The sequence below is a fragment of the Bombyx mori genome, chromosome 26 (assembly GCF_030269925.1).
Source record: "Bombyx mori chromosome 26, ASM3026992v2".
Taxonomy (NCBI): Eukaryota; Metazoa; Arthropoda; class Insecta; order Lepidoptera; family Bombycidae; genus Bombyx; species Bombyx mori.
In genome coordinates this window covers 7,145,475-7,172,674 of record NC_085132.1, presented here as the reverse complement: position 1 = coordinate 7,172,674, position 27,200 = coordinate 7,145,475, and the positions used below count along the sequence as shown (strand labels likewise).

Genomic DNA, 27,200 nt, shown 5'->3' with positions numbered 1-27,200 from the left:
CCGATGTCGTGACCCACTTTACGTGAGGCAATTGTGCAAATTGTAACTATACTATAACTATACATGAGACCTTTGAACTTATATCTCAAGGTGGGTGGCGCATTTACGTTGTAGATGTCTATGGGCTTCAGTAACCACACAATAAAAAAAATTTGCTAAGCAATAAAAAAAACCTTAGCCTATTTTCGTTTCTTACACTACTCTTCGAACCGGTTAATAATTAAAAGTGCAGGTTTTTATTGATTAGGTTACAGTTTTGCGTTGTTACAATAAAAATCTTTATCGACGCCTATCTAAATAAAATCGTATTTGCTACTTGAAATCGAAAGTATAGCGACTCGACGACTTTTTACGGGTGGTAGGACCTCTTGTGAGTCGGCGCGGGTAGGTACCACCAACCTGCCTATTTTTTGCCGTGAAGCAGTAATTGCGTTTCGGTTCGAAGGGTGGGGCAGCCGTTGTGACTATATTTGAGACCTCAGAAGTTATATCTCGAGGTGGGTGGAGTTTACGTAGTAGATGTCTATGGGCTCCAGTGAACACTTAACAGCAGGTGGGCTGTGAGCTCGTCCATCCATCTAAGCAATAAAAAAAAAATTAAAAAAAAATCCGGGGAGAAACTCAGTGGGCTGTCTCTATGAGTTAATTTACTCGTCGAACCCTTCGTCGAAAACAATATTCTCATAGCATTACGATCACTCAATCCACGAACGATGACTAAGCTCAACGTATAACTTCGGGCAACACCGAACACTCTCGGCGTGTTCCCTAATAGCGGAGGCAATAAAAAACGATTGTAATAAATTAGAATTAATCGGGGGTCAATTGGTGCGACCCACGGCTTTTAAGATCACAATGAAGATATCGCGTACATCGAGGTGCAATGCTAATTAAAATATTAGTGTATCAGTAGTAGATATTTTGACCTATGAATCGACGAAAGACGTTTTTGCTTGCAGCTAAATATGACCCATCTTGGGTTAGTAAATTAAGTAATAACATTACATACGTTATTTCAGTAGTTAGTTTTGACTATTGACATATGGGACGATTTTCCGTTGAACTTAGCATTTTACTTAAAAATATTTGACATTTGGGGATTGAATGTTGTCGTTGAAATAGAATGTGCAACTATTTTTTTGTTGCATATAACAAAGGATACAATTCTGGCTCTGGACCGTAGAATATGAATGGTATTATTTATATAAAATAATGGTTATCCACGCAGAAACAAAAAATCTCTTTAAAAACCATTCCTGGCTGATCTGACATAATTAGCTTTTTCAAACTCTCTCTTCAAACAAAGTTTATGGAATATAACTTGCCTGTCATCATATATATGTTGACGGCGGTAATATTAAGTTTTAATTGGTTAAAATTCAATGTTTTTTTATTTTTACAGGCAAAGTGGTGTGCGCATCTTGCGGCGGCAAGTGCAGCGGTGAGGTGCTTCGCGTGTCGGACAAGTACTTCCACACCGCCTGCTTCACGTGCCGCACTTGTTCAGCCTCTCTCGCCAAAGGGGGCTTCTTCTGCAAGGACGGACACTACTACTGCCCGCAGGTTAGTTGATGCACATTCGTGGGTGAAACCGTTTTGAGCTCTAAGTCTTTTTCTTCAACTTCGTCTATATCAAACCGATCATGACCTAGGTCGATAAACTTGTTAAAGTCTAATTTAGCTTGCAAGTTCATGATAAGCCGCATCTTTGATAGGAGTGCTTTGAAAGAATCAGGCCTTGGATAGGCTTGTTAGAATAACAGTAGGTAAGGAAATCAAACTAGAAAATAGCATGACATTTGCCTTTTGATTTCTTAGTCAAACTGTTGTTAAGAAGAGAGAATAGAGTGTGAGATACTCTTGGATGATTATTAGTTTGACAAAATATAATTGAAAGAACTTAAATATTAGAAATTATAATAGACTCATTATTAGTTTAATCTATATCGGTAGATGGGGCGGCATTTTTTTTTTTTTTTTTTATTGCTTAGATGAGTGAACGAGCTCGCAGCCCAAGTGGTTACTGGAGCCCATAGACATCTACAACGTAAATGCGCCACCCATCTTGAGATATAAGTTCTAAGGTCTCAATTATAGTTACAACGGCTGCCCCGCCCTTCAAACCGAAACGCATCACTGCTTCACGGCAGAAATAGGCAGGGTGGTGGTACCTACCCGTGCGGACTCACAAGAGGTCCTACCACCAGTAAAAAATTACCATGGCATCATTAAATGAACCGAATATTATCAAATGATATGATTAATAGATATTGTTCATGTCTTGTTTTTTACCTATGTGCTTAGTGCGAGTTTAACGTTCTCGATAGCGTAAAAGTTAACTCAAATTTTTATGGAGTTGGAACAGCGCCCCTTGCGGCTAAAGTTCCAACTTCACATACAAATTTGAGTTAACTTTGACGCTATCGAGAACGTTAAAAAAACTCTCACTAACCACACTAGTTTATGGTTGCAAAGCCTAAATACGTAACGTATTCACGAGTGGTCTTGACACGAACAAACGTTGCGTAGTCGCTTAGCTAATAGCCGACTTGTTCTTCATAAACGTTTTAAAATAAATGACAGTACATGGTCGAACTTGTTCAAGTCAACCGTGATTATTGCTAATTTATCATGAAACGCAAAAGTGTAGGCACCGAATAATAGTACCTACCTACTGTGTATTAGCGATACGATATTGCAATAAAATGATAACGTAAGCAGACATCATGCAAGCGTGAAGTGGATTGTGCATATCAAATGTTAATATTGTAACTATGTACATATTATGTATGCTAGAAAGCGATAGGTGATTTTTACTTAACGTATGTTTGGGAAGGCTTAGACGACAAAGGGAAGATCTTCCACCGTGCGGGTGATATTTTGCTCGGTAGACCGACGGTCCAAATGTTGTTGTTCGCAACTTGTATATACGCAAGCTTATCTTGAAAATGTCGTAAGCGAGATTCAGGCATCTGTCAAATATCTTGCGTTGTATGATGGTTACCCGCCACATATGCATTAACACATGTGAATGCTTTGTGGTCTGTGTTTCTCGAGAATACGATTTAAGTTCTTCTCGATTCGACTGGTGGTAGGACCTCTTGTGAGTCCACACGGGTAGGTAACATCGCCCTGCCTATTTCTGCCGTGAAGCAGTAATGCGTTTCGGTTTGAAGGGTGGGGCAGCCGTTGTATTGTAACAACTGTGACCTTAGAACTCGTGTCTCAAGGTGGGTAGCGTTTACGTTTTAGATGTCGGGACTCTAGTAAGCATTTAAGATCAGCTCGTCTTGGCCAGTCTAGGCAACGAAAAAAAAGTGTTCTTTTCATTTGTGAGTTGAGGTAGCAAGCAAAATACCTCAACTCATAATACCTCTAATTACGACGGCTATAGTTGTCGTAATTAGAGTCCGTGCGGATAATTATCACCATCTCGTCTATTACTGCCGTGAAGCAATCTTTGGACTGCTGTTAACTATAACAAATTTGAGACTACGATATGTATTTGGAGGGATTTATTCATTGTACCCTCGTCAAATTTCGAACTACTTATAAACTGTTAGCGTGATAATTTAATGTTACATTGACATGTTAATGTTTTCTTTTGCGCAGGATTACCAACGCGCGTTTGGCACACGATGCGCAGCCTGCAACCAGTATGTAGAAGGAGAGGTGGTCTCCGCCCTCGGGAATACGTATCATCAGAAATGCTTCACTTGTGCGAGATGCAAGTTAGTGCTGTCCGTTTACATTTAAACCATGTTTTCCTCGCTAACTACAACCATGAGTATTTTTTTAACGCAGTCCAGTCACAATCGACCCCCTAAATAGAGTCTGATGGATCTATTTGACGTACTCTTTTGTTCTGATAGATGAATAGTTCCCGTTGCTAATATATCGTAATACTTGTCCAAGTGTTACAAATTGTTTTAAACTTTCGTGGCTATCTACATTAAAAAAAAACATTAAATGGGCTCTAATTTCAGCCCTATCTGGGCCAGATCATTAAGATCACGAATAAAATGGTCTTGTTGAAATATCGGGAACTAGTTTAATAAAAAATCGTAAGGACCCATTAAATAATAATGTTCATAATTAACAAAAACTTCGCGTGATACACAAACTAAAGCTTTCAGTCCGTTGGATTTATTGCTAAATCTTCACAGCATGTCACGCTTTAGGTCCAGTTGTAGTTGCACTTAAGAAACAGTTGCCTTCCTTGAGCTAAAAAGGCGTACTGGTCACTAGTAATCCATCAACTCGCTTTTCCCTAGACCTTTCTCCAGTTCAAAACCACAAAACTCTTCTTACATACACGCGAATTACGTTATATTTGTGTGACTGGTAATATGCAGAGCGGGCGTCCTAAATAGACTTGTATGGACTGTGTGAAAGAGGTTATAGGAGAGAAGGGTATGCGTGCAGATATGACGAATGATAGGCCTTAATGAAAAATGAATACTTCGCCGACTCCACATGGTGGTATTAGGGTTAAAAGAAGATTTGTGTGATTGCCACTCGTTTTTTTTTGTTTTTTAATTACTTAGATGGGTGGACGAGCTCATGGCCCACCTGGTGTTAAGCGGTTACCGGAGCCCATAGACATCTACAACGTAAATGCCGCCACCCACCTTGAGACATAAGTTCTAAGGTCTCAGGTATAGTTACAGCGGCTGCCCCACCCTTCAAACCGAAACGCATTACTGCTTCACGGCAGAAATAGGCAGGGTGGTGGTACCTACCCGCGCGGACTCTCAAGAGGTCCTGCCACCAGTATATATAAAATTATTATGATTCCTATGGTAAGTTTTATTCGTTTGAAATCACAGGAGAGCGTTCCCGTCGGGTGAGAAAGTGACGTATACAGGAACAGAAGTTGTCTGTTCGAACTGCGTGGCGGTGCCGCAGCGACAGACCGCGAGGACTGCGGCGCCGGCCCCCCTCAGCTCCCCCACTCCGGAGCCACAGCAGAATAATGTTGAACGACGACAGCCAGATCAGAACGGTAACGGTTTTTTTTTTCGTTTCTTCTTTAGATGAATGAAGAAGCACACGGCTCCCTTATTACGGCGGTACTGGTATTAAGTGATACTTATTGGTATTAAGCGACGTCGTCGTGGCCTAAAGGATGAGACGTGCGGTGCATTCGTGTCTTGGGATGCATCGAAGTTCGGGTCCCGCTGGCTGGTGCCAGTTTTTGTAATGAAATACGTACTTGACAACTGTTCACGATTGACCTCTATGGTGAAGGAATAACATCATGGGCCGTGAGCTCGTCCAACCACCTAATCAATAAAAAAATAATAAAAAAAACCGAACATCTATAGGCGATATCAAATCTTGAATGTATTGCATACTATCAATCACTATACTCAAAGGCATAAGGTGAGATAGTAACTGTTTTGTTTCTAATTTGTTATACATGAGTCTTCTATTATCAAAGGTGGCAATCTGTGCATTTGGACAAAAAAATTTTATTGATATGTCAATACAGATTAATTTGAATATAATCGTCTCCTTCAAAGAATACGGTTCAAAACTTGCATTAAATAAAGGTTAATAATTAACCTGTTATTTATCTAAGATGTCGTTCCGAAGAGTTTTATGACTGCCAATGGAATACAAAGTCAATAATTCGTTTTTCTGATTTACCAATCATTGTCCAAAAGTCAGATTGCCGGCTTTGATAATAGTCGACTCACATATGAATAGGCATTTACCTATGCTAATGTCAGTCTTGAGGTAAATAAATGACAAAAATTACGGTTACTGTAAACTCTTAACTTTATGGGGGTTCTGATGCTGGAAAATTCATAATTATGCCCTGCGGATTCATTATTATTAAAATTGCAAGGAACAATATTGATCTACCATTGGGATCAGTCAAATAGCGTCCGTGGTATTGTTACAAAGTTACTATGTTACTTTTATTCTCAGAATGCGCTGGTTGCGGTCAAGAATTATCCGAGGGTCAGGCTTTGGTGGCACTAGACAGGTAAGGCGCTTATCTGTTTTAAATATTTCCCTCCTTCGTTGATACCGAAGGGTGAAAGTCTATTTGGTTTAAGTGACAAAATAATGTTTACAAAGCTATCTGTTATCTATGGGTGAAACTATGGAGAGGCCGGTTTTGCATCAAAATTCATTATATCTTAAATAAATTCCAATGTACGTCATATAGAATAAAAAAGTTGTGGGTTAGGCCACTTTTGCGCTGAAGGCCTCATATAAGAACAGTTCATCCTGATCACGCAGGAGCCAGACACCGTCGACACCCTAAACACGTCCTTACGGATCCATCAGATCCATTAACCGTTGCATTAGACACCTTTATCCCTAACACTAGGAGTAAGGACCCCGGTAACCGTACTCGTTGAACTCGGCAAAGAGTTCGATGTGAACCTAACCTAAACATTAGCCCGCTGAGTTTCTCGCCGGATCTTCTCAGCGGGTCGCGATTCCGATCCGATAGTAGATTCATTCGCGAAGCACTTGAGTTGTTAGATCTCCTTTGGAGGCGCAAATCCCATCCCTCCTGGCTGAGCCCTTGCTTGCCCACCTGCACTGGTAAGACTAGAAAGGCCATTTAATTGAACTTCAATTATGTTTACCCCATTCTAATAACTGAAGAAGTTTTTTTTTTTCATGATATTTTTTCCAAATTTTAAAATTCAAATTGCTCTCCTGTAAAGTCGTAAGAATGTCGCTTTAACCAAAATGGCCTTTCAACCCTCGATATGTCCATCGACATGTTAATATTCCCCAGACAATGGCACACTGGGTGCTTCTCGTGCGGCGAGTGCGGCGCCGTGCTGCAGGGCGAGTACATGGGCCGGGACGGCGTGCCTTACTGCGAGCGAGACTACCAGCGTCTGTACGGAGTGCGGTGCGCGTACTGCCAGCGATACATATCCGGGAAGGTGTTGCAGGTAACGATTAGTAGTAGTAGTAGTAGTAGTAGTTTTATTTTTCCAAATGGAAAGGCAAAAGTATCATACCATACATCCTAATCTATCATATATATTTTTTATGAAATATGATATTATAAAATGAAATGAAGTTGATTAATATATGAAACAGCATGAAATGAAATAAAATAATATGATATGGGATATTTTTATGAAAAATGATAATATGGAGTGAAATGAAATGAAGATGATTAGTTTGAGACATTAATCAACTGGGATGAAATTAAATGAAATGAGTTGAGATGATATGGGATGAAATAATAATATAATCTCAGTAAAATGGTGGTCATTTTGGTGGATCCCGAGAAGTTACGTCCGGCGGCTTTGTTTCATTTGTGCACTTTCACAGATACTAAACAGCTAATAAACCACCATTATAACACATTTAGACCTGAAGAAACACATAACTTCACTCCTCGCGTTCCCGTAAAAAAAAGTTTAAAGCCGTTAATGAAAATGCAGGCCGGAGAGAATCACCACTTCCACCCGACGTGCGCGCGCTGCAGCAAGTGCGGAGATCCATTCGGCGACGGCGAGGAGATGTTCCTCCAGGGCGCCGCCATCTGGCACCCGCGCTGCGGGCCCGCGCCCCACGACCCGCTCTCCGCCGATAGAGCCTCCTCCGAGTTGCAGGTGAGCGCCACCGGACATCGCACGCATCCGTACACACCAATCACTCTAGGGATTGGTATCAAAATGTAAAAAAGAAAAGCGCTAATCTATTCTTTTATTTATTTACTAGCTGACCCGGCAGACTTCGTAGTGCCTCAATCGATAAATAAAAGACCTAAACTTTTGTATAAAATAAACTTAAAACAAACAAAAAGACACATCAAATGAAAAGAAAAATTGCTATTTTTATTTAATTCCGAGCATTTTCATGTTTATCTTTAAACCTTCCCTGGACTTCCACAAATAATTCAAGACCAAAATTAGCCAAATCGGTCCAGCCGTTTTCGAGTTTTAGCGAGACTAACGAACAGCAATTCATTTTTATATATATAGATTTATTTATTCCATTCAATTCAAAAGTCAGGCTTACAGTTTGCACCAAAACGCCTGCCTGACTCGTTAACATAAAAAAACATTATTAAAATTATTAAGTACTATTATTATGCTAAAAATAACATTATATTGGAAAAAAGTATTCCCAACAATCGGCAAACACGTCAGCATCCTGGATTTCGGACAGAAATTGGTTTAACAGCGCAATTGCCCTGGCCGTTGGACTGTTCCTAGCTCTACGGGACCTCAGCCCCGCCAACGCCGCGAATAAGTGGCGGTGGCGGCGCACTCCCGCCCGTGCAGGCAGACGTGAGTCAGATCGTGAACGGTTACCGTCGCCCACGGACTTCAGAGCAATGCCAGGGTCAAAACCAGGCCTCTGTCTACCAAAACTTAATTGAAAATTTCAATAAATTACAGTCAATGATTTTAGCAAAAAAATTAATAGTCAGTAAAAGTAAAACATAAACTGAACATATATGGTATTAAAATTGTATAAAATAAATTCACACAAGATTTCTGAAAACTTGATTTTGCCTTCACCATGATGATGTAGGTAATTACATAACTACACATTACGGTCAATCACCTCATCTACATTCCTTAGTAATTATTTCTTTTGTAGTTTAATAGCAATGGTAGTGACACAAAAATACTGCATTATTAGTGTATTTAATGACAATGTAAATAAGCTCTAACCAGTTATCAAATGATGCGGTCTCGACTCTAGCCACAAAACTTTATTTAAATGTAATGATATTATAATGACGTCATCACCAAAAGAACCAGACCAGCTAATTGAATAGCAAAAATTAAAATTGTCAACTATTTAATAAGTAGTTGTCTAAAAATGGAAATAAAATTTTTTGCGGTTCTTTTTGTTTCGTTTTTCGTCAGTAGTAATTAACAAATTTTAGATGGGTAGATGAAAATTTCGCTAATCTTCTTATTCCAAATAGTATCATTAGTACATCATTAATAATATAATTAAATAGTAATAATATTTTAATATGGATAACAAATATTTGAAAAACACGAATTACCAATACGATTATTAAGTTAAGGTACGTACGCGTACGCATTTGCGTGCAGCGAGTGCGTGTACGTGCATATTACATTCGCACGCACTTCACATTCGGCATAATTTTCCTTTATGAGGACTTAAAAACGAAAATTATATATTCACATTTTATTATTCATAATACAAATTAGCTTTCTCTTTATGGTATCTTGTTTTGATTTTGTAGTTTTTTGTTTGCACTGATTGATTGATATTTGTTTTACAGCCGTAGTTGCAAACTGCACTCGTCGTATTGTAAATGTGTTTTTGTTTTTCATAAATTCATTTCATCTTAGTCTTGTAGATTTTCATTCCAACCGGACAACGGAGTTAAATAATTTATATATAAAATAAAGTTGATGGAAGAAACAGTTTGATAAAAGAAAAATATTGTTAATACAGTTCAATAAATTGAAACCATTTCATTGGACGTCAATTAAATCAAAGTTTTAATTCCAATAATAATACAGAACAACCGAGCTCTACCAAATTATACTTGTGGTTAAAAGTCGATAACAAAATGTTAATTGTTCTTCTTTAAATTACAAACTCTTAAAACCACAAAACAGCTTTAGTTGTTTAGTTGTTCATTACCCAACAATTTATTCACCGTGTAGTTAATATAATAATATATGTATGAATTTTAGATTTGTGTGTGTGTGCGCATCAATGGGAACATTAATGCGCTGAAGGAAAATCGGATTTTTCATGAATAAATATAAGACTTAAATTAAATTACTATATTTTTATTGCAAATGAGTTGTTTGAAGTGCACACACACAACGGAATGCTTATGTAGTTATCGTCACTCAGAGCTGTTGCGTTAAATGAGCCTGATGCTAAATTAATATTAAAAGTGACAAATATCTGTTTAAAGAAGTCAGTTTTGTCTGGAACTGTACACGTCACAGCTCTGAGTAGCTCTCATGATTACGTGTAGCCAACTGAAAGTGTTTGTGTGGGCGTCATACTCGGCTATCGAATATAATAAGATATTATTCATTCGCGAAGCAGCTGCCCTTGAGTAGTTAAGTCTCCTCGGGAGGCGCTCGGGCAGCTGTTAGCAAATCTCACCCCTCCTGGCTAAGGGAGAAACTGGTATAGCCTCTGGACCACAAGTAATCCATTCGTCAAAAAAAAAAACTTTAAATTAGCTTACTTGTGTACGTCTCGCGAGGTATCATCAGCTTTGAGACTGAGCTTGTTCATAAACTACGTAAGAATAATCTCGAAAAAATCTCTCGAGTGAAATGAGACTTTCAAATTTTTACGTATGACGCTTACACAAAAACGGATCTTGACATTAGACGCATAAAGTTCAGTTTTGATTTTCAAAATGATCGTGACGTTATCAAACGCAACACGATGCCTCTAATGTTGAAATGTATGCGCTGTGTATGTCGTATGTGTGTAGTAGTATGTGACTTGCTAGTTTATGTTGTGGTACACAGTTCTCGCTGCGATCGCGCACACCCAGCGTCAACGGCTCATACTGCAGTCCCTACAGTAGCTTGACTAGAAAGGTCTGCTCACACCCTTGTATTACCTTTTATTTTTTTTCTTATTTTTTAAGCTTACAACGTGCCTCTTAAAGTTTGTACTGGAATATTAACCTAAATAATTTTTACTGGTGGTAGGACCTCTTGTGAGTCCGCACGGGTAGGTACCACCACCCTACCTATTTCTGCCGTGAAGCAGTAATGCGTTTCGGCTTGAAGGGTGGGGCAGCCGTTGCACCTATACTCAGAACTCATATCGTATTGATTGTATAGATGTCTATGGGCTCCGGTAACCACTTAACATCAGGTGGGCTGTGAGCTCGTCCACCCATCTAAGCAATAAAAACAAAAACAGAGTGTAAAGTAAAGAAAGTGAATTCTAAAAAAATTTTTTTTTTAATACGAATTTTTTAGTCCATAATTAACCGAAAAAGTTAAAGGTTTGGAAATAAATAAATAAATAAAACAACCTTTAGTTCATGTATAACTTTAAGAGGCATTTTTTTATTTATTAGTTGACACATTTACATGTTTTTTTTTGTCTTTTTATTTCAATTCTTTTTTTTTGTCTTTTTATTTCAATGCCTTATTTATGATTTACCGCATATTATATTTTCTGTTGTACCCTTCCCATGTCCTCGCACAATGTGAGCATGTTGATGTGTAAACTAACAAAATTATGTATTTACTTTCAGGAAATTTTCCCCATAACAGGGAATTTAAAATAGCTACATACTGTTTAACGCATTCAAACTTTACTCAGGGTCAGAGTTTCTTACTACAGAGTAAATAACTCATTACAGAGTAAATAGAAAATTTAACTGGAAGACTAAATAAAGACATCGGCTATTAAAAATAATGGGACATAGTGAGGAACCTAACCACACAAATATAAAGTAATTAGAAAGTCATCTTAATTAAAAAGTCATCTTAGTTTCAATTGCTTAAATGGAATTAATGAAACTGTGTTCATAGTATTTGGTCGACTATGTTAAATTTACGAAAAGAGGTGGATGTTAAAAAGGAAAATGAGATATTTGTTTGGGTTCGATCAGAAAACCAAGCCAACCGATTTTTAACATCCTAAGGTACTCCCCCAGATTATTATCAGTTTTATGATTGTCCCACGCAGTTGTAACATTAGAATATTTGTTATAAAGAACAATGTAATAGTATTTAAAAAAATATATATAATTGCCTAAGAATAATAAAACTATGGAAGCTAATTCCACTGCTTTTCATATCTAAAATTAAAAAGCGCAAAATAATAATTATCTGGTCAACCGAAAACTGACGCAACACGACCGCACGATACGAGTGCCACAGCGAACTGGCACGCCATTCTGTAGCTATTTTAAGCCCCGCCCTCCGCGGTAGCTATTTACGTGGAACCATTTTTGAAGCGTAATTACTTTTCTATAGTTTTATTATTCGTAGTTAATTGCACTAATTTGTTAGTGGGACAATAACAATAGTCGACGTTATAAATGTGGGGATGCCATAAAAAACAGATGCTAAATTAAATTAGTAAATGGCAATGTCAAGGACACACTAAAGCCACTGTCTATCCTTAGATCTTATTTAATTCAAACTTTATTTGGAGAAGGGGCGTGTTTTTTTGATAATGTCCAATCGTATAATACGAGTTGTGATGTCGGCGGCATGTCCAGTACGGGTACCGAGCCGTGTCCCCCGGGCTGGTGCTACGCGAGTACCGCGAGGCGGGCGCGTGCAGTCCGCACCGCATCACCACGTACTCGTACCTCACGACGGAGCCTGCGTACCTGCGCCGCCCCGTGCAGCCCTACGACCGCCCGCCCACCTCGCCGCACTTCCACCGCCCGCCCTGTAAGTAACTGTGACTTGTGAGTCCCTACGAGTACGTACTGTTAGTGGGGGAGGATCCAGGAGCTTTTATTAAAAAAAACTGCGACCGACACTGAGTTTATTTTATAAAAGAAATCATTTTTTCCTCATATCTATTGCGCGGACGAAATTTTCCACACTTATAGAGAATAAAAAAACATTACACACACACGCATGCATACGATTTGTTTATTGTCAAACTTTTCTTATTGCCTCTTTACAGTCTGTGGTCGAATTGAGAATAGATTAAATATTGTTTGTCTTTATTAATATTTGTTTAAAGTGTAATCTTGGCGAAGTCTGTGATTATGAAAGTATAATAGTCTTTGACAATAGAATCATAATAGTGTATTTAAAACTTATAATTTCAATTTATTATATTCGAATTTTGATTACCGGGGGAACACTAGTTTTATTGAAATGGCTAAGCAATAAAAAATAAAGCATTCGTTTGTTTTTCGTATTGCCTCCATCGTTTTGTTTGTAGTAATACAATCGTATGCGTGTAAGTGAGAGGGTATTTACAGCCCACTGAGTTTCTCGCCGGATCTTCTCAGTGGGTCGCGTTTCCGATCCGGTGGTAGATTCTACGAAGCACTGCTCTTGCTAGGGTTCGTGTTAGCAACTTCGTCAGGTTTGAGCCCCGTGAGCTCACCTACTAGTTAAGGTTACGCTGAAATAGCCTCTCAAGGCTCTCAGCTAGGATTATAAATAAAAAAATACTCCACGTATACTGTGTTACTTATAATATTTTGTATTCAAGTTTAACAATATTTGCTATGTGCATTCCTATAATACTCATGTTGTATTTGTTATTTTAGCTGTTCTAAACACACACTCATCACTTTTAATTATTATTCTCATAATCCTCTCGCAGGTCTGCTGGAAGATTTCTTAAAGAAATAAGCAGTGCCTTTGTACATAAATTTTCCTATTACTCTGTATTATGTTTTCTTTTTTGTGTGTACATAAATAAATAAAGTGAGAGGGTAAATGTTTATTTATACTTACTTACTTATTTAAAAAAAAAAACAAAAAAATATTGAGAAAAAACAAAAAAAAGCCCGCTGAGTTTGTTTCGCCGGTTCTTCTCAAGACTGTGGCTTTTTTTGGAACCGGTGGTAGAGTTAACATTGTTATTTATATTTTGACATTCAACAAGTGTGTTATAATGACATCTAAGTTGAAATAAATGATTTTGAATTTGAATTTGAATTTGTTTGGCAGCGTCGGCGAGCACCCGCGCGTCGTCCCGGGCGGGTAGTAAGGCGTCGTCCCGCCCCGGGATGCGCGTGCTGGTGGACTCTATCCGCAGCGAAACGCCGCGACCCAAGTCACCGCACATGAACAATGAGGTAATTTTTTTTACTACGCTTTTATTAGCTTCAGACGTATGTATGTTTGTGTGTAACGTAATCTTTGAACGTGATTTTGATTGATTCAAAACGTCGGATTAACTCGATTTTGGTATACTTGTTAAGGGCCGATGACAATTTAATATTAAAAAACATATATTGAAAAACTTGAAATTAAATTAAAAAATAAATAATAGTTTAAAAAAACTAACAAAATACGCTTTTATAGAAAATACAAAAAAAAAGGAAATTAAATTCAATTCAAAATCAATAATTAAATTAATTAGATTGTACTCATCTACCCACTAATGTAAAGCTTTCCTTCTTTGAGAACGGTTAGCTGGTAGATAACTCAATTGTTGAGTTAAGCTCGCCATTTTTTTATATCTTATCGCAATTACTGTATTATATTAACAGTGTGTACAAATAAAGAATAAAGAAGAATAAAGAATAAATTTGAATAAATTAGATAAATTTGATATTATTTAGAATTCGTTTTGTTATTTCCGACGCTTCGACTACCTACTTTACAGTTTTCATGGTCACCGACTGTTAAATTGGTATTTTTTTATATTAGAATTTTGTTAATAACAGCAATCATTTTTTTTATATAAACTATTAAAATTAACCTTTGTCGGTACACAAAAATCAGAAACTGTAAACCCTAAAATTGGTTTTTATTAATGTGCGTTTCACAATACAACAAAGGCCCTATCGATAATGACACCGTTAAGAAACCTAAGTAGTTCCGTTATGGATCGACAGATGGCGCTGCTTAATTTTTTTTTTTTAAACGATTCAGTCGGAACAGTATTGGAAATAAAGCCGTTTTCAGAGTACGCTATAATATAATAGCATATAGTATATCGTCGCTGTCAAACCAAAATCTGCTATGTGTAAAAATTTTGAATTATTAACGACTAAAAACATTGTCGTATAAAATTTTATATGAAGGTGAATTTTTAGGAACTATATCAAATGAAAGCTATAGACTAGTATAGACGCATAACAGTTTTTTTTTATACGGTAGATAGTAGGGCTGTGAACTATACGAAAAGGTCAAAAAGTAAAAATCTCTAAAAGTACACATTGCAGATTTTGGTTGGACAACGACTATATAGCTCATAGCACAACAATATCGCACACCATACATTGTTATGGCACGTTCATACTGTACTGTACTATATATTATTGGCTAAGTAAGTATATGCTGTTATACTATATGGCACTATGGTATAGCTTAGTCTGAAAGCAGCTTAAAAGTATGGTTTTTGTTCAATTTTAGGAACCAATCGAGCTGTCACACTACCCGGCTGCTTACAAGCCGCCCCCCGGAACCAAACCGAAGATAGAGAGAGACGATTTTCCAGCACCACCTTATCCATACACAGATCCGGGTTCGTTTCCACAACAATTTCGGCACAATAATTTAATTACTTTTTTTTTTAAATCTTGAAGCACACCATTGATATTAAGGACGGGTGCACATTGCACGGTGCTTCTGACATATGTCCCACTAGACTATGCAAGTTGTCAGATTTTTTTTTGTTTTTTACAATCGAGATGTAGGACCTCATACAGTAGATTGGGAGGTATAGAGACTAGAATTAGAATAGGGACAACCCTATTCTAATTCTAGTCTCTATACCTCTGGGATGTCACGATACTTTTGTTGAGCTGTTAGATTTCACTTTGTTGAATTGATAATGACTTTTATTCAGTGTTTAAGAATATTCAATTATATGTTAAATATTTATATTAAATAGTTTAATTTAGTCATCAATGTTTTGTAACTCATTAAAGATATTAAAAAGTTAATTACCTATAGTTAGGTACCTACCTAAAGCTAAATAGTGCCAGCCCTATCGAAAGACTATATTCAAATGTAAATAATGGATATGTTCGACAGAACGCAGAAGGCGATGGTCGGACACGTACAAGGGCGTCCCGGACAGCGACGAGGAGGTGGACGGTAAAGTGAACGGCGCGGTCAACGGCCGGGCCGGGGTCGACCCCAAGCTGCGCAAGGAGGAGGAGGAGCTGTCCAAAATCGAGACGGGGATAGCGCAGGTCGGTGCGGGCTCGTTAAAGTACACTTTGTGCTTTGTGCGAGTTTTTAACTTCTCGATCGGGTAAAAGTTAAATTTGTATGGAGTTAGAGCAGCGCCCCTAGCGGTAAACGTAGGGAGGCTGCTCCAACTCCATACAAATTTGAGTTTACTTTGTGGCCGTAGCCATCATACAACGCAATTTTTTGTCCTCCCTATGCTGATAGCCTTGAGAGGCTATATCAGCTTCGCCCTAATGTATAGGTGAGCTCACGGGGCTCAAACCGGGTGTGTTGCTAACACTGGCCCTAGCAAGAGCAGTGCTTCGCAGAATCTACCACCGGATCGGAAACGCGACCCACTGAGAAGATTCGGCGAGAAACTCAGTGGGCTGTGTCTATGGGTTAATTCGCTCGTCGAGCCCTTCGTGGCAAGCGACGAGTTCGACGAGGACGGTGACCGTGGCAACACAAGATATTTGATAGATGCCTGAATCTCGCTTACGACATTTTCAAGAGAAGCTTGCATATACTCGTATACAAGTTCCGAGCACCAACATTGAGACCGTCGGTCTACCGAGCAATATCACCCGCTCGGTGGAAGATCTTCTCTTTGTCATGTACCTACAACTTTTACGCGATCGGAAAATTAAAAACTTGCACTAAGCACACTGGTGTTTTGTGGTTGGTCGGGAATCTCGTATACGTCGCAGTTTCAGTCAAATAACGAATGATTCAGAACGATCTGAAGCTATTTGCAAATAGCTTATCCAAAATATTGTCTTTTCAGTATGTAATCGAAATTCGACTATAATTGCTGATGCTTTAAGGTCCAAATTTACTGTACTGTAATTAGATGTTCTCTTTTTGTTTTCTATCTGTTACGATGTCAACTTAAAAACAAAATTCAAAGATGTAAAAATACTGCACTAAAAAAAATAAAAACACTAAAGTTCATCAATAGCTGTTAACGAAACAAATAATACAGAAATCAGTTGTGAAGCAAAAGAAAAATGGCACTTCCTCGTTTTGGCTGATTATTAATAAAAATCGCATCCACGACAGGTGTTCCTGAAGGAAGTAAAAGAACGCGAAAAGCTTCAGCAGTGGAAGAAACAAAATTTAGATCCTAGAAACGCAAGCAGGTATTTATTAATTTAATTTTACTATAATTAATAACACAATGGAAAATGAAGTCTCAGGCATTGTCTACATTAACCTATTTGCTATTTGGTAGTCTAAGGGGCTAATCTAGCTACGCTCGGACGGCTAGCTGAGCAGCGTACTGGCTCAATTTGACTTAACTAAAGTAAACTAAAACTTAAAGTAAAACTTAAAGTAACTAACCTGTGAGTCCCCACGGATACGTACTGTTAAGGAGTAGATCCAGGAACTCTTTTAAAAAACTACGACTGACACTGAGTTTATTTTATAAAAGAAATAGTTTTTTCCTCATACCTATGCTGATAGCCTTGAGAGGCTGTTTCAGCTTCTAGACGTGTAGGTGAGCTCTTGAGGGTCCTAAAAGCACCGTCGCGGTCGAAAAAGGGTTTTCGTGTCACGCCGCCTTGTCGAAGTAGCGTTCTGACGCTTCTTTAAGATACTAAGTTGGCTAAGATTGTTCGTTTGTGTGTGCGCAGAACGCCGTCCGCGTCCCGCGAGCCGACGTACCGCCTGCGCTACTCATCGCCGGTGGGCGCGTCCCCATCCCGCAGCCTCGACCACCCGCGCGCGCTCGACGAGCCCTCGCACGCCGGCCACTCGCACGCCAGCCACTCGCACATCCCCAGCTACAACGGTCAGCGCCCCGACATTGTACCGCCCCCAACCCCCCCCCACTGTGCGTTGACACTAAACCTACCGACTGTTTGACAGTTCGTGGACACGTTTGCCGCGCTACGTCAAGTTGACACGTAATTTAAAAAAAGATGTGTCGTGTTGTGGGACACCCGATCGGAACGAAGTTTCTTATTATAAAAATATTAATTTTAAGTTCTATTTGAGTTATAAAGAAAGTAATTATTGGGGTATACATTTTTTATTATGATTTTTTTAATGATAAAAATAAATAAAAATTACCTTACAAAGTTATCAACTTTATTTTATTCACAATGATTTTAAAAAAAAATATAATAAAAAAGTATGTTATTTTTTGTACGTTATTACAAAGTTAAGTCGTACACTGTGCATTACTAATAAAAATTTGACGTTGCGGACATTTTTTCCCGGTTAGGGTACGCCTCCGCATCGTCCCATAAGGAACTTCGTTCCAAAAAAAATCGATTTTATTATTCAATACAGATAATAATTTTTTTTAAATAGAGAAAAGTAATTAATAGCTAAAACCGAAGATAATATTACAGACACATTCAAAGAATTGTCTTGTAGTTTGTTAATGATTAGGTATCTATTAATAAATTAGTAAATTTCACAAATGTATGAAAACTGTCAATTTTACTTGTAGGTTTAGTGTTAACAAAATGTTGTGAATACACTAATCATATACAATGATTTTTATCTACAAATTTGGACCACAAGTCTATATTAGGTTTGTAGTCGACTTTTTTTAAACACAGTACAGTCAGTGTCTCAAGTTATTACCCTTTTTTTCTAAATTGTGGTCAATCTTAGATTAGTGATAAATATAGAACATTTCCCTATCACGTAAAACTAAACACGGATAAAAATTATTGTATTTATCGATAAAAATGATTAACGTATTTACCTATACAAAGTTAACACACGGTTCTGTGACTAATACTTTTCGGTCGATTGCGTTATTTGAAATGGGTTATTTATATGGGTTATTTAAGATAAAATATTCGATTATAAGGTAACGCCAATCGATTTAAAAAAAAAAACGAGTTTATATTTACTAATTTTGCACTACCGTCAAGTTGTACTAAAGAGTCACACCGATTACCTTTAAAAAAAACAGAATGATAACCTCTCTCATATACAAAAGGATACGTGTAATATAGTATTGGAAGTGAACTAAATGAGCATGAGCATCGTCCCACTGCGGGCCGAGCGAACGCGAACCTTTGATGTTAGTGAGCGCATTTACGTTGTAGATGTCTATGGGCTCTGGTAACCACTTAACATCAGGTGGGCTGTGAGCTCGTCCACCCATACAAGCAATAAAAAAAAATCGATCGTGAACTTTAAAAAACTCGCACTAAGCACACCGAAGTACTAACGTTTGGCCCGCTAGCGATGTATCTCTACATGACCCGGAAAAAACTTGTAATTTTTTTTTTTTAATCTCGTTCCTTGAAAGAGGATTGTAATATAAATTATATCCAATATTGTTTACATGTATCCTATCATGTAATTATTGTACTATAAGCTAATAACATTATTAATTTGCACAACCTTACCCTGGTCACTCCCATTCTACAACGTCGGGTACATGTAAAAATATCAATCAAATTAAAAAATTAAAAATTAAAATATAATTAAATATTCAATGTACCCTTCGTCTAATTCGCTTCATCGAATCGTCTGGTATGACATTAAAATAACTATTTTAGAAAACATATTGGAGTGATTTGACCGCTATATTGACTGAACTTTGCAGATACATTGCCAATATATTTACTGATAAAGTTTATTAATTATTTAACTTTAATTTTGTTCATAGCTAATGTTTGTCAATCTGTATGCATTCTTTGTCAATATTGTTGTGTTCTAAAACTCCAATGTGCTAATAATAAAGAGACAGAGCTTAGATCATTTAAGTAATAATTAAGTTTCATTGCAGTATTTATACAATCGTTTAACGCAAATAAGGGTGAGTTCAACTCTAATTAAATATATATTATTAATTAATTTCATCGGCTTTGATTTTTCAATACTCAAAATCATCTATGCTTTGTCTTTCATTACATTATCCTATTGAATAAAAAAAAAAAAAAAAAACGTGATCCAACGCAATCGTTATAAATATATTGAAACCTTACACATAAAGTATGCTATTTTTTGAAGTGAAACTTCTTTAGGCGCATGAGGGTAAAAATTTTACAGATGAACGTCACGCAGGTATGGAACGGAAGTGTCGAAAAATTTTAATACAGCGCCATCTATGAAACTTTTTAATACTAACGTGCGTATGAAACCTCTTGTAGTGAATTTCAATTTAGGATTATACGTGACGTTAAAATATCGGTTCACAGAAGGCGCTACCCTCATACTATAAAATATGATTTACAATTATTTACTAATGACATAATTTTACATATACTTAGACATTTAGGATAATTGTATTTAAATTTTTGAAGGTTTCACTTCTAACACGTGTGAATTGCACACATGTTTCTTTTTTTTTTGTTCTCATTATAATTATAGCGTTTGCGTTAACGTTATTCAAAGTTAAGTTAAGCTCGTACGATGAAAAGCTGTTAGGACGTCGCGCGCGTTACCGTTCGACTACTCGAGGTGAGAAGCTTCAGAAATTGGCTTTTACATTGTTGTAGTTACGCTTAATTCAATGCTGTCATTGGAATATAGAAACAAAAGAAAATTGTCGTGTTTTTCTTTTACAATGGAATTTGGAACTTGCTCCATTGACATTAAGGTATATTTTGCAATAGTTAAAAATATTTCGAAATTTTGAATTTTGATTCCCACAATGTACTTTTTAGAATATCGTTTGCTTCTACAACGGTACTCTCAAAGTAGAATACAATTTAAATTTCTAGTCAACACATTGCTAAAATGACAGCATTCCCAATTTTTATTATCGGCTTTACGATTTATATTCCAGAGCCTTTTATCAGTGTGATGTCTTAGATGTTTTGTCTATTGTCTTTACAATGCTTATACATACGTATTTTTACACGAATGTAGTATTATTATAACGTCTTTTATTTATATAATTTTTTTTTCGGATCTGGTCACACTGAATTTTTAACCGATGTTGTCAGCAGAAATGGTTTTTAATTACTTTATTTTAAAAATAATTTTATTGAGATTTTTATATTCGGGCTTAGTACTTCCCACTGAATTGAGCCCTTACCCTTCGGTACCAACATATTGCGATAGGTACCGCGTGCGGGTCAATAAATATTGCCAACAATTACGTATCGTGGCCGGATCAAATTGCTTATTTAATATTAATAATTACATTTAATATTACAACAATAAAAAAAATTGCATGTGCTTCGGATAAAATTAATAATACTAATATGTTCTTTTTCATACACATATATTATGTATAATGCATGGAATATTTTATAGGAACAATTAAGCTTAATCAATATTTATGAAGCGCTTTTCGTTTAAATTCTATTAACTATTTTAATTATTTTATTTATATGGTATATGGTACGACAATACATTATTTGTTGCCGTTGTTGAAATGATACAGTCATCAAATTTTGATAACGGGTAGTTGTTAAATATATAGTAACAAGTCTTTGGATGTAAACTTTGAGTAAAATTAGTAAAACGGAAAATTAATATAAACTGTAGTAAAGTTTAATGACTGATTCAAAAGTACAGTTATAATTGTTACGGGTTCATTCAAGTTTATACGCCAATGTCTCGAATATTAATCAATACCGACTTTTTGGTTTTAGTTCACTGTTTTCTGTTATGATAAGCCGTAGTACGTGCTGTTACAAAACAAAACGAATATAAGCACATGATGGCTTCACTTTTCACGCATTTTATATGCTGATCGGACAATACTTATCGAACCTTTAGAATTGAAGTGGCCTAACTAAAGAAATTAAGAAAATGAATTTTATACTTTGAACGACTGTTTTTTTTAATGATTGACGGATTGTTTGTGGCCCGGACGCCTTTCCAGTTTCAGCAGGATAGGTGGGCGAGCAAAGGCTCGGCCAGGATAAACATGTACCTATTGTATAAGTTTATAAAATTAATTTTTTCTAATTAAAAATTAAATTTAAATTTTTGTCTAGAAAAGGATAAAGTACGCTTTCCGTTTCTATTAAATCAGGCGCATAACTTAAAACTTCAAGTTTTGCGCTTTAAGACTTCAAGTATTAAAACGGAAAATTTTAAATTTAAAAAAATTTTTTTGCGTTTACAAAAAAAAAACAAGAATTTTGGATTAAGCCACTTCGAATCTAAAAATGTTTTATAAAAAAACAAATACATTAGTTTCGGACACGCATACAAATCAATTGGCCGTATAACACTCGATCGATCCGTACAAAGCAATCGCACAAGCGTGTTCGTCAGTAGTTGTTCCAATACGTGTTAGTGTATGTGCGGTGTGAATGTGTGTAGTAATGCACGCGGCTCCGCGGCCCGGCTACGGGCTCCGGTCGAGCACGCTGCCGGCCGGCGTCGGGCGACACTGCAACGTACGTGCCGAGGTAACCGGGCGCACACGTGGCGAGCCGTCCCCCCGCACAACGGTCGGGTAGTTCGAAATTTAACTTGAGCTGATGACGTCATCGAGTGCTTGGGAAACGGTTCGTGTACCTACCTGTAACGCTCGATTAAGTCTTATTATAATGGCGGGTAGTTCGAAATTTAATTTAAGCTGATGACGTCATCGAGTGCTTGGGAAACGGTCCGTTCACGTGTAACGCTCGATTTTGTTTTATTATGAACTAAGTAACATAAGTGGTTGATCGATTTTGAGCTTTAGTCTACACGCAATAAGGTAAGTCGATTAGTGCGTAAGGTCGTAGAGTGGGGAGTGACTCGGGTTAGGTCGTGGGACGAAGGCGTCGTTGGTACAAAGTGCAGTGTTACAGTTGTTTCGTCACTGAGAAGCGCGCCCCGACCCGGGTACGGTCTCGCCGCGCGCTCGCACACTTTCTCGTCCAGTACTGCCGTAAGTATAGCTCTCGACCGTTATCCGTTTAAGGTACCTACTTATCTACTGTCAATAAATGTGGTAGTGATTGGCTTACTGGTCAGTGACCCTGATTGCGAAACCGGGCGACACCTAAATGCAATGGGTTGGGGGGGGGTTAGGTAGCTTGTTAAATACGGAAGTCGTAGTTCTATTCTCATATTTGTGGTCCTGCACCCATAAATCGAGAACGTATTTGGCTTGGAGCTGCTTTTAAAACCCTGGTTATTACCATTATCGACCCACAGACGTCCACTGCTGGATATAGGTCTTCCCTCAACCTCGCTAAACTGGTCTATCTTGCATTGCCCCCAACCGGTGGGTTTCCGCGCCCTTAAACAAGTCGTCGGTCACACAAAAATATTATGAAAAAATCAAGTAAAATTTAATAAAATAATATTGGTAAAATGATGCAATACTATTTAACCAAACTATAAAAGGTATGAAGTATAAATATGGCACATTAGTTTGACAGGGTCGTTCGAGCTGTTACGTTGACTATACAGGGTGTTTAAAAACGTTTCCCGAAACCCAATATTGATTTACAAATATGAGAATAATTTTAATAGTATGATCTAACCTGGGCCCGCAACGAATTACAAATTGAATTCTGGGGTCAATGAACGCGGTGTTGAATAAACTGCATTAATGAGAATTTTTTGGGTTGTGAATTTTGTTGTCATTATCTACATACTGCCTTCGACTGTGTTTCATTGAATGCACATATATTGTTGTCTACTTAGATTAAGGTAGTGTATTTGTTTTCCGGACCCTAAAAAGATTACAATACTATATATACAGGGTGTATCCCAACGGTATTTTGTAAGTAATAGTGAAAATATTGGCAATTAAACAATTCTTATTTTCGAACAAAGCAGCAGTTAAATAAATCGTTTTAAAATACCAAATATTAAGTATTTGTGATAGGCAGTCATTGTATTAATGTAATTACAGGGTGACTTCACATTCAGCGGCATGGGAGATAAAACTCATAGCACCGACTTCAGCAGCGGCAAATCAGATAGTATGTACCTCCTTTTTATATTATTTTGGGACAAGAACTATAAAAATGTAGGTACACACAATAAATTTAACGTGTATATATATATTTATACACATTTATACATATATATATATATATATATATATATATATATATATATATATATATATATATATATATATATATATGTATAGGTTTTATCTGACATATTAGGATTTCATACTATATTTTTTTATTTGGATGGTTGGTGTGTATGGCGTTGACATCAAAAAAAATTCTAACTATCTTCTTACATTATTTTGTATAGTATAAATTCAAAGTACATATTTTATATATTCTATCGTTATTTCGGGTTTGTTGAAAAAAAACAATCTCTGAGCTTAGGTCGGCTTTTTGCACATATGTTTTCTGTGTTATAATTTTTAATGTATTTCGATTTTTTTAACTGAGTACAAAAAAAAAAAAAATTACGTAATCGAAATATATATCCTATTTCCACTTCTTACTGCGGCGATACACGTTGAATGACCAATGTTGCCAATTGTAACATTTATATTAAATTATATCAAAGAATAATGATTCTTATTAGCACGTATTCTATTAAGATTTGGGTTGTTTTTTGCGCGCAGTGCGGACGGATCTGTGCAGTAAGTAGTATCGCCTCGCTTGCCGGAGAGAGACAAACGTACGCATAAAGCTTAAGCGAGAAAGAGACAAACAACATTTTTTAGTTTTCACTTTGGAATCCCGCCTTCCGCAAAGCGCTTATTCATAGTATTTATTATATGTACCAATAGTTTTCATTAATAGAATTTTTACGTGAATAATCATAAATTGACTTTACTTTTCATCATGTCTTTATGGACTCTCTTTCTTAAATCAAACAAACATTACGATGTAATTTTGCAAATTATTTCTAAACATCCTGGAGAGTTGATTTTGATTGTAAATTTTATTCGGAATCCGAGGATCACGATAATAGTAAAGGCAAAGAAACTTCATACTTCATTTTAAAAATGTCGTATTAATAAACAAAAAAAAATGCACTAAATATAATCTGCATTTGCTGTAGTTTAATAATTAAAATAAAGTTAACATTTTATTAACAATGTCACAAAATTATTATATTTTTATCTACATGTATGACACGGACTCGGTTAGGATTTTTTTATTAACATGAAATATGGACAGTTTGCGGTAGGCAGCGGCTTGGCTCTGCCCCTGGCATTGCTGAAGTCCATGGGCGACGGTAACCACTCACTATCAGGTGGGCCGTATGCTCGTCTGCCTACAAGGGCAATAAAAAAAATTAAAATTAAAAGTTAATTTCAACTGACTGCGAACGGAAAATTCATTTTATGAGAGTTTTAATAAAACTGGAGCCAACATCATTGATGTGGAAAGCAATGTATGATTTAGCTGCAGACTTCAAATCTAGACTGTTAATTATTTTCATCCGAATCAAAATTCAAAATGCAATTTTAATATATTTGTAGACACCATACGTTTCATTTGTGTTATTAATCATGCAATAAACAAATCGCAACACATCCCAGCTTTAAAACATTCTCGTAAAAGATAACTAACACAAATAAGCACTTTATACACTAATTAAAAATTTATTAGTATCAATGTAAGATTATTTTTTTAAAGTAGATGCTGTAGTGATGTGTAAAAATGTATTCTTACAGTTTCTGCCGGCTCCATAACCGATGTGGATAGAAGTGCTGTGGTAAGTTCATTTAAAATTTAAACATTATTTTCTGATATAATACGAACAAATTATTTATTTTAATGTATTAAATGTTTTAATAATTTTGGTATATTTAATTTTAATTATAATTTTACTAACATAGTTATAAGTATACTTACAACTACTTACAACATATAGGCTTAAGATGGTCTGAATTAAATGATTTTTATTTATTTTATTAAAGACGAGAAAAATTATTAAAAGTTATGAAAGAAAATTATATAACATACCTAAAAAAGAAAATGACAAAAAAAACAACTTGACCACAAGGAAATTTACCGGTGGTAGAACAATTTGTAAACTCGCAAGGGATAAGATAACCATCCTGCATATTTCTGTCGCGAAGCAGTCATACGTGCTGATGTGAACACAATATAAGGGAGACTAAGACTTAGTGCCTCAAGATGGATAAGACTGCATTCGCATTCTGATGATCATAAGCTCCAATAAACTTAGTGGTTAGTCCGGGTGGGCTGTTAGCTCTGTGATCCAGAAATGAATCGAGAATCTCTTCTTGATCACATTTGAATCCGTATAAAAGTAATTAGAATTAAAATGAAGATGCGCTTTTCTGTCGAAACATAACACATTAAAAAAAATGCTCAGTCAAATATATAAATTTACGGCATCCGCGTTCTGATGTTTATCAGCTCTGCTTACTGTTTGAACTCTGACAAGAATTGTTTTTTTTTATTGCTGAGATGGGTGGATGAGCTCACAACCCACCTGGTGTTAAGCGGTTACCGGAGCCCATAGACATTCACAACGTAAACGCCGCTACCTAGCTTGAGTAAGTTCTAAGGTCTCAGTAGAGTTACAACGGCAGCGCCACCCTTCAAACCGAAACGCATTACTGCAGAAATAAGCGGGGGACGGTGGTACCTACCAGCGCGGACTCACAAGACGTCCTACCACCAGTAAATGTTTATTGTTAGTAGAAATAACGGAAAGCTCATTATGCATCGTATTTGATTGCGCAGACAACCGAAGCGGGTATAGTGGTCCGCGGGGTGAGCACGCTGGGGTCGGGGGTGGGGGTGCGCGGCGGGGTGGGGGGCGTGCGCCGCTCCCTCCCCAACATGGCCACCTCGCATCTCCTGCACGAGCCGGCCAAGCTCTACCCCTACCACTTGCTGCTCATCACCAACTACAGGCTGCCGCCCGACGTCGACAGGCTTAACTTAGAGGTAGGTAGACGGTAGGCAGCGGCTTGAGTCTGCCCCTGGCATTGCTGAAGTCCATGGGCGACGGTAAACACTCACCATCGGGTGGGCTGTAAGCTCGCCTACAAGGGCAATAATATAAAAGTTATAATTTTTTATTGCTTAGATGTGTGGACGAGCTCACAGCCCACCTGATTGATGTTAAGTGGTTACCGGAGCCCATAGATATCTACAATGTAAATACCGCCACTAACCTTGAGATATGTGTTCTAGGGTCTCAGTATAGTTACAACGGCTGCCCCACCCTTCAAACTGAGAAATACGCGGGGTGGTACCTATCCTATTACTGTTAATTGTAGAACCCCACTTAACCAAAAAACACTATGCGTTGTTGCTTACTTGAAGTGGACAAAGACTGGTTCTAGAGACGTTGGTGGATCAATTTAAAACAGATTTCAGATTAGAAATGTCAATTTCATAATTACGCATTCTAATATTATTATTATTATTATTATTTTTATGTGCCTATCTGCGATCAGTCCTGGACTATGAGCAGATGCGTTGTGTGTGCCATCGCGTCGAAGAAGCTCCTCACCAGGAGACTCCTCATTGATCACCATCTGTCACCAACTCCCTGTATATCATG

At 37.1% G+C, this 27,200-nt stretch overlaps 1 protein-coding gene across 6 annotated transcripts in view; it reads left to right on the top strand.

The window, feature by feature from the left end:
- The window catches only part of LOC733061 (actin-binding LIM protein 2), a 105,473-nt gene that overhangs the window by 73,511 nt on the left and 4,762 nt on the right, over positions 1-27,200 (top strand). For 2 of the 6 annotated variants that reach the window (XM_062676336.1, XM_062676333.1), the window contains exons 2-18: positions 1,403-1,563; positions 3,613-3,731; positions 4,830-5,005; positions 5,938-5,995; positions 6,767-6,929; positions 7,431-7,601; positions 10,485-10,556; positions 12,203-12,380; positions 13,626-13,753; positions 15,039-15,150; positions 15,663-15,823; positions 16,866-16,945; positions 17,441-17,598; positions 22,059-22,147; positions 23,590-23,659; positions 25,330-25,370; positions 26,372-26,578. In XM_062676336.1, coding sequence (XP_062532320.1) covers positions 1,403-1,563; positions 3,613-3,731; positions 4,830-5,005; positions 5,938-5,995; positions 6,767-6,929; positions 7,431-7,601; positions 10,485-10,556; positions 12,203-12,380; positions 13,626-13,753; positions 15,039-15,150; positions 15,663-15,823; positions 16,866-16,945; positions 17,441-17,598; positions 22,059-22,147; positions 23,590-23,659; positions 25,330-25,370; positions 26,372-26,578 — 2,144 coding nt within the window. Of the gene's footprint in view, positions 1-1,402; positions 1,564-3,612; positions 3,732-4,829; positions 5,006-5,937; positions 5,996-6,766; positions 6,930-7,430; positions 7,602-10,484; positions 10,557-12,202; positions 12,381-13,625; positions 13,754-15,038; positions 15,151-15,662; positions 15,824-16,865; positions 16,946-17,440; positions 17,599-22,058; positions 22,148-22,534; positions 22,615-23,589; positions 23,660-25,329; positions 25,371-26,371; positions 26,579-27,200 lie in introns of all 6 variants that reach the window. The other 4 variants (XM_038020713.2, XM_038020714.2, XM_062676335.1 and 1 more) reach the window with 4 other exon arrangements.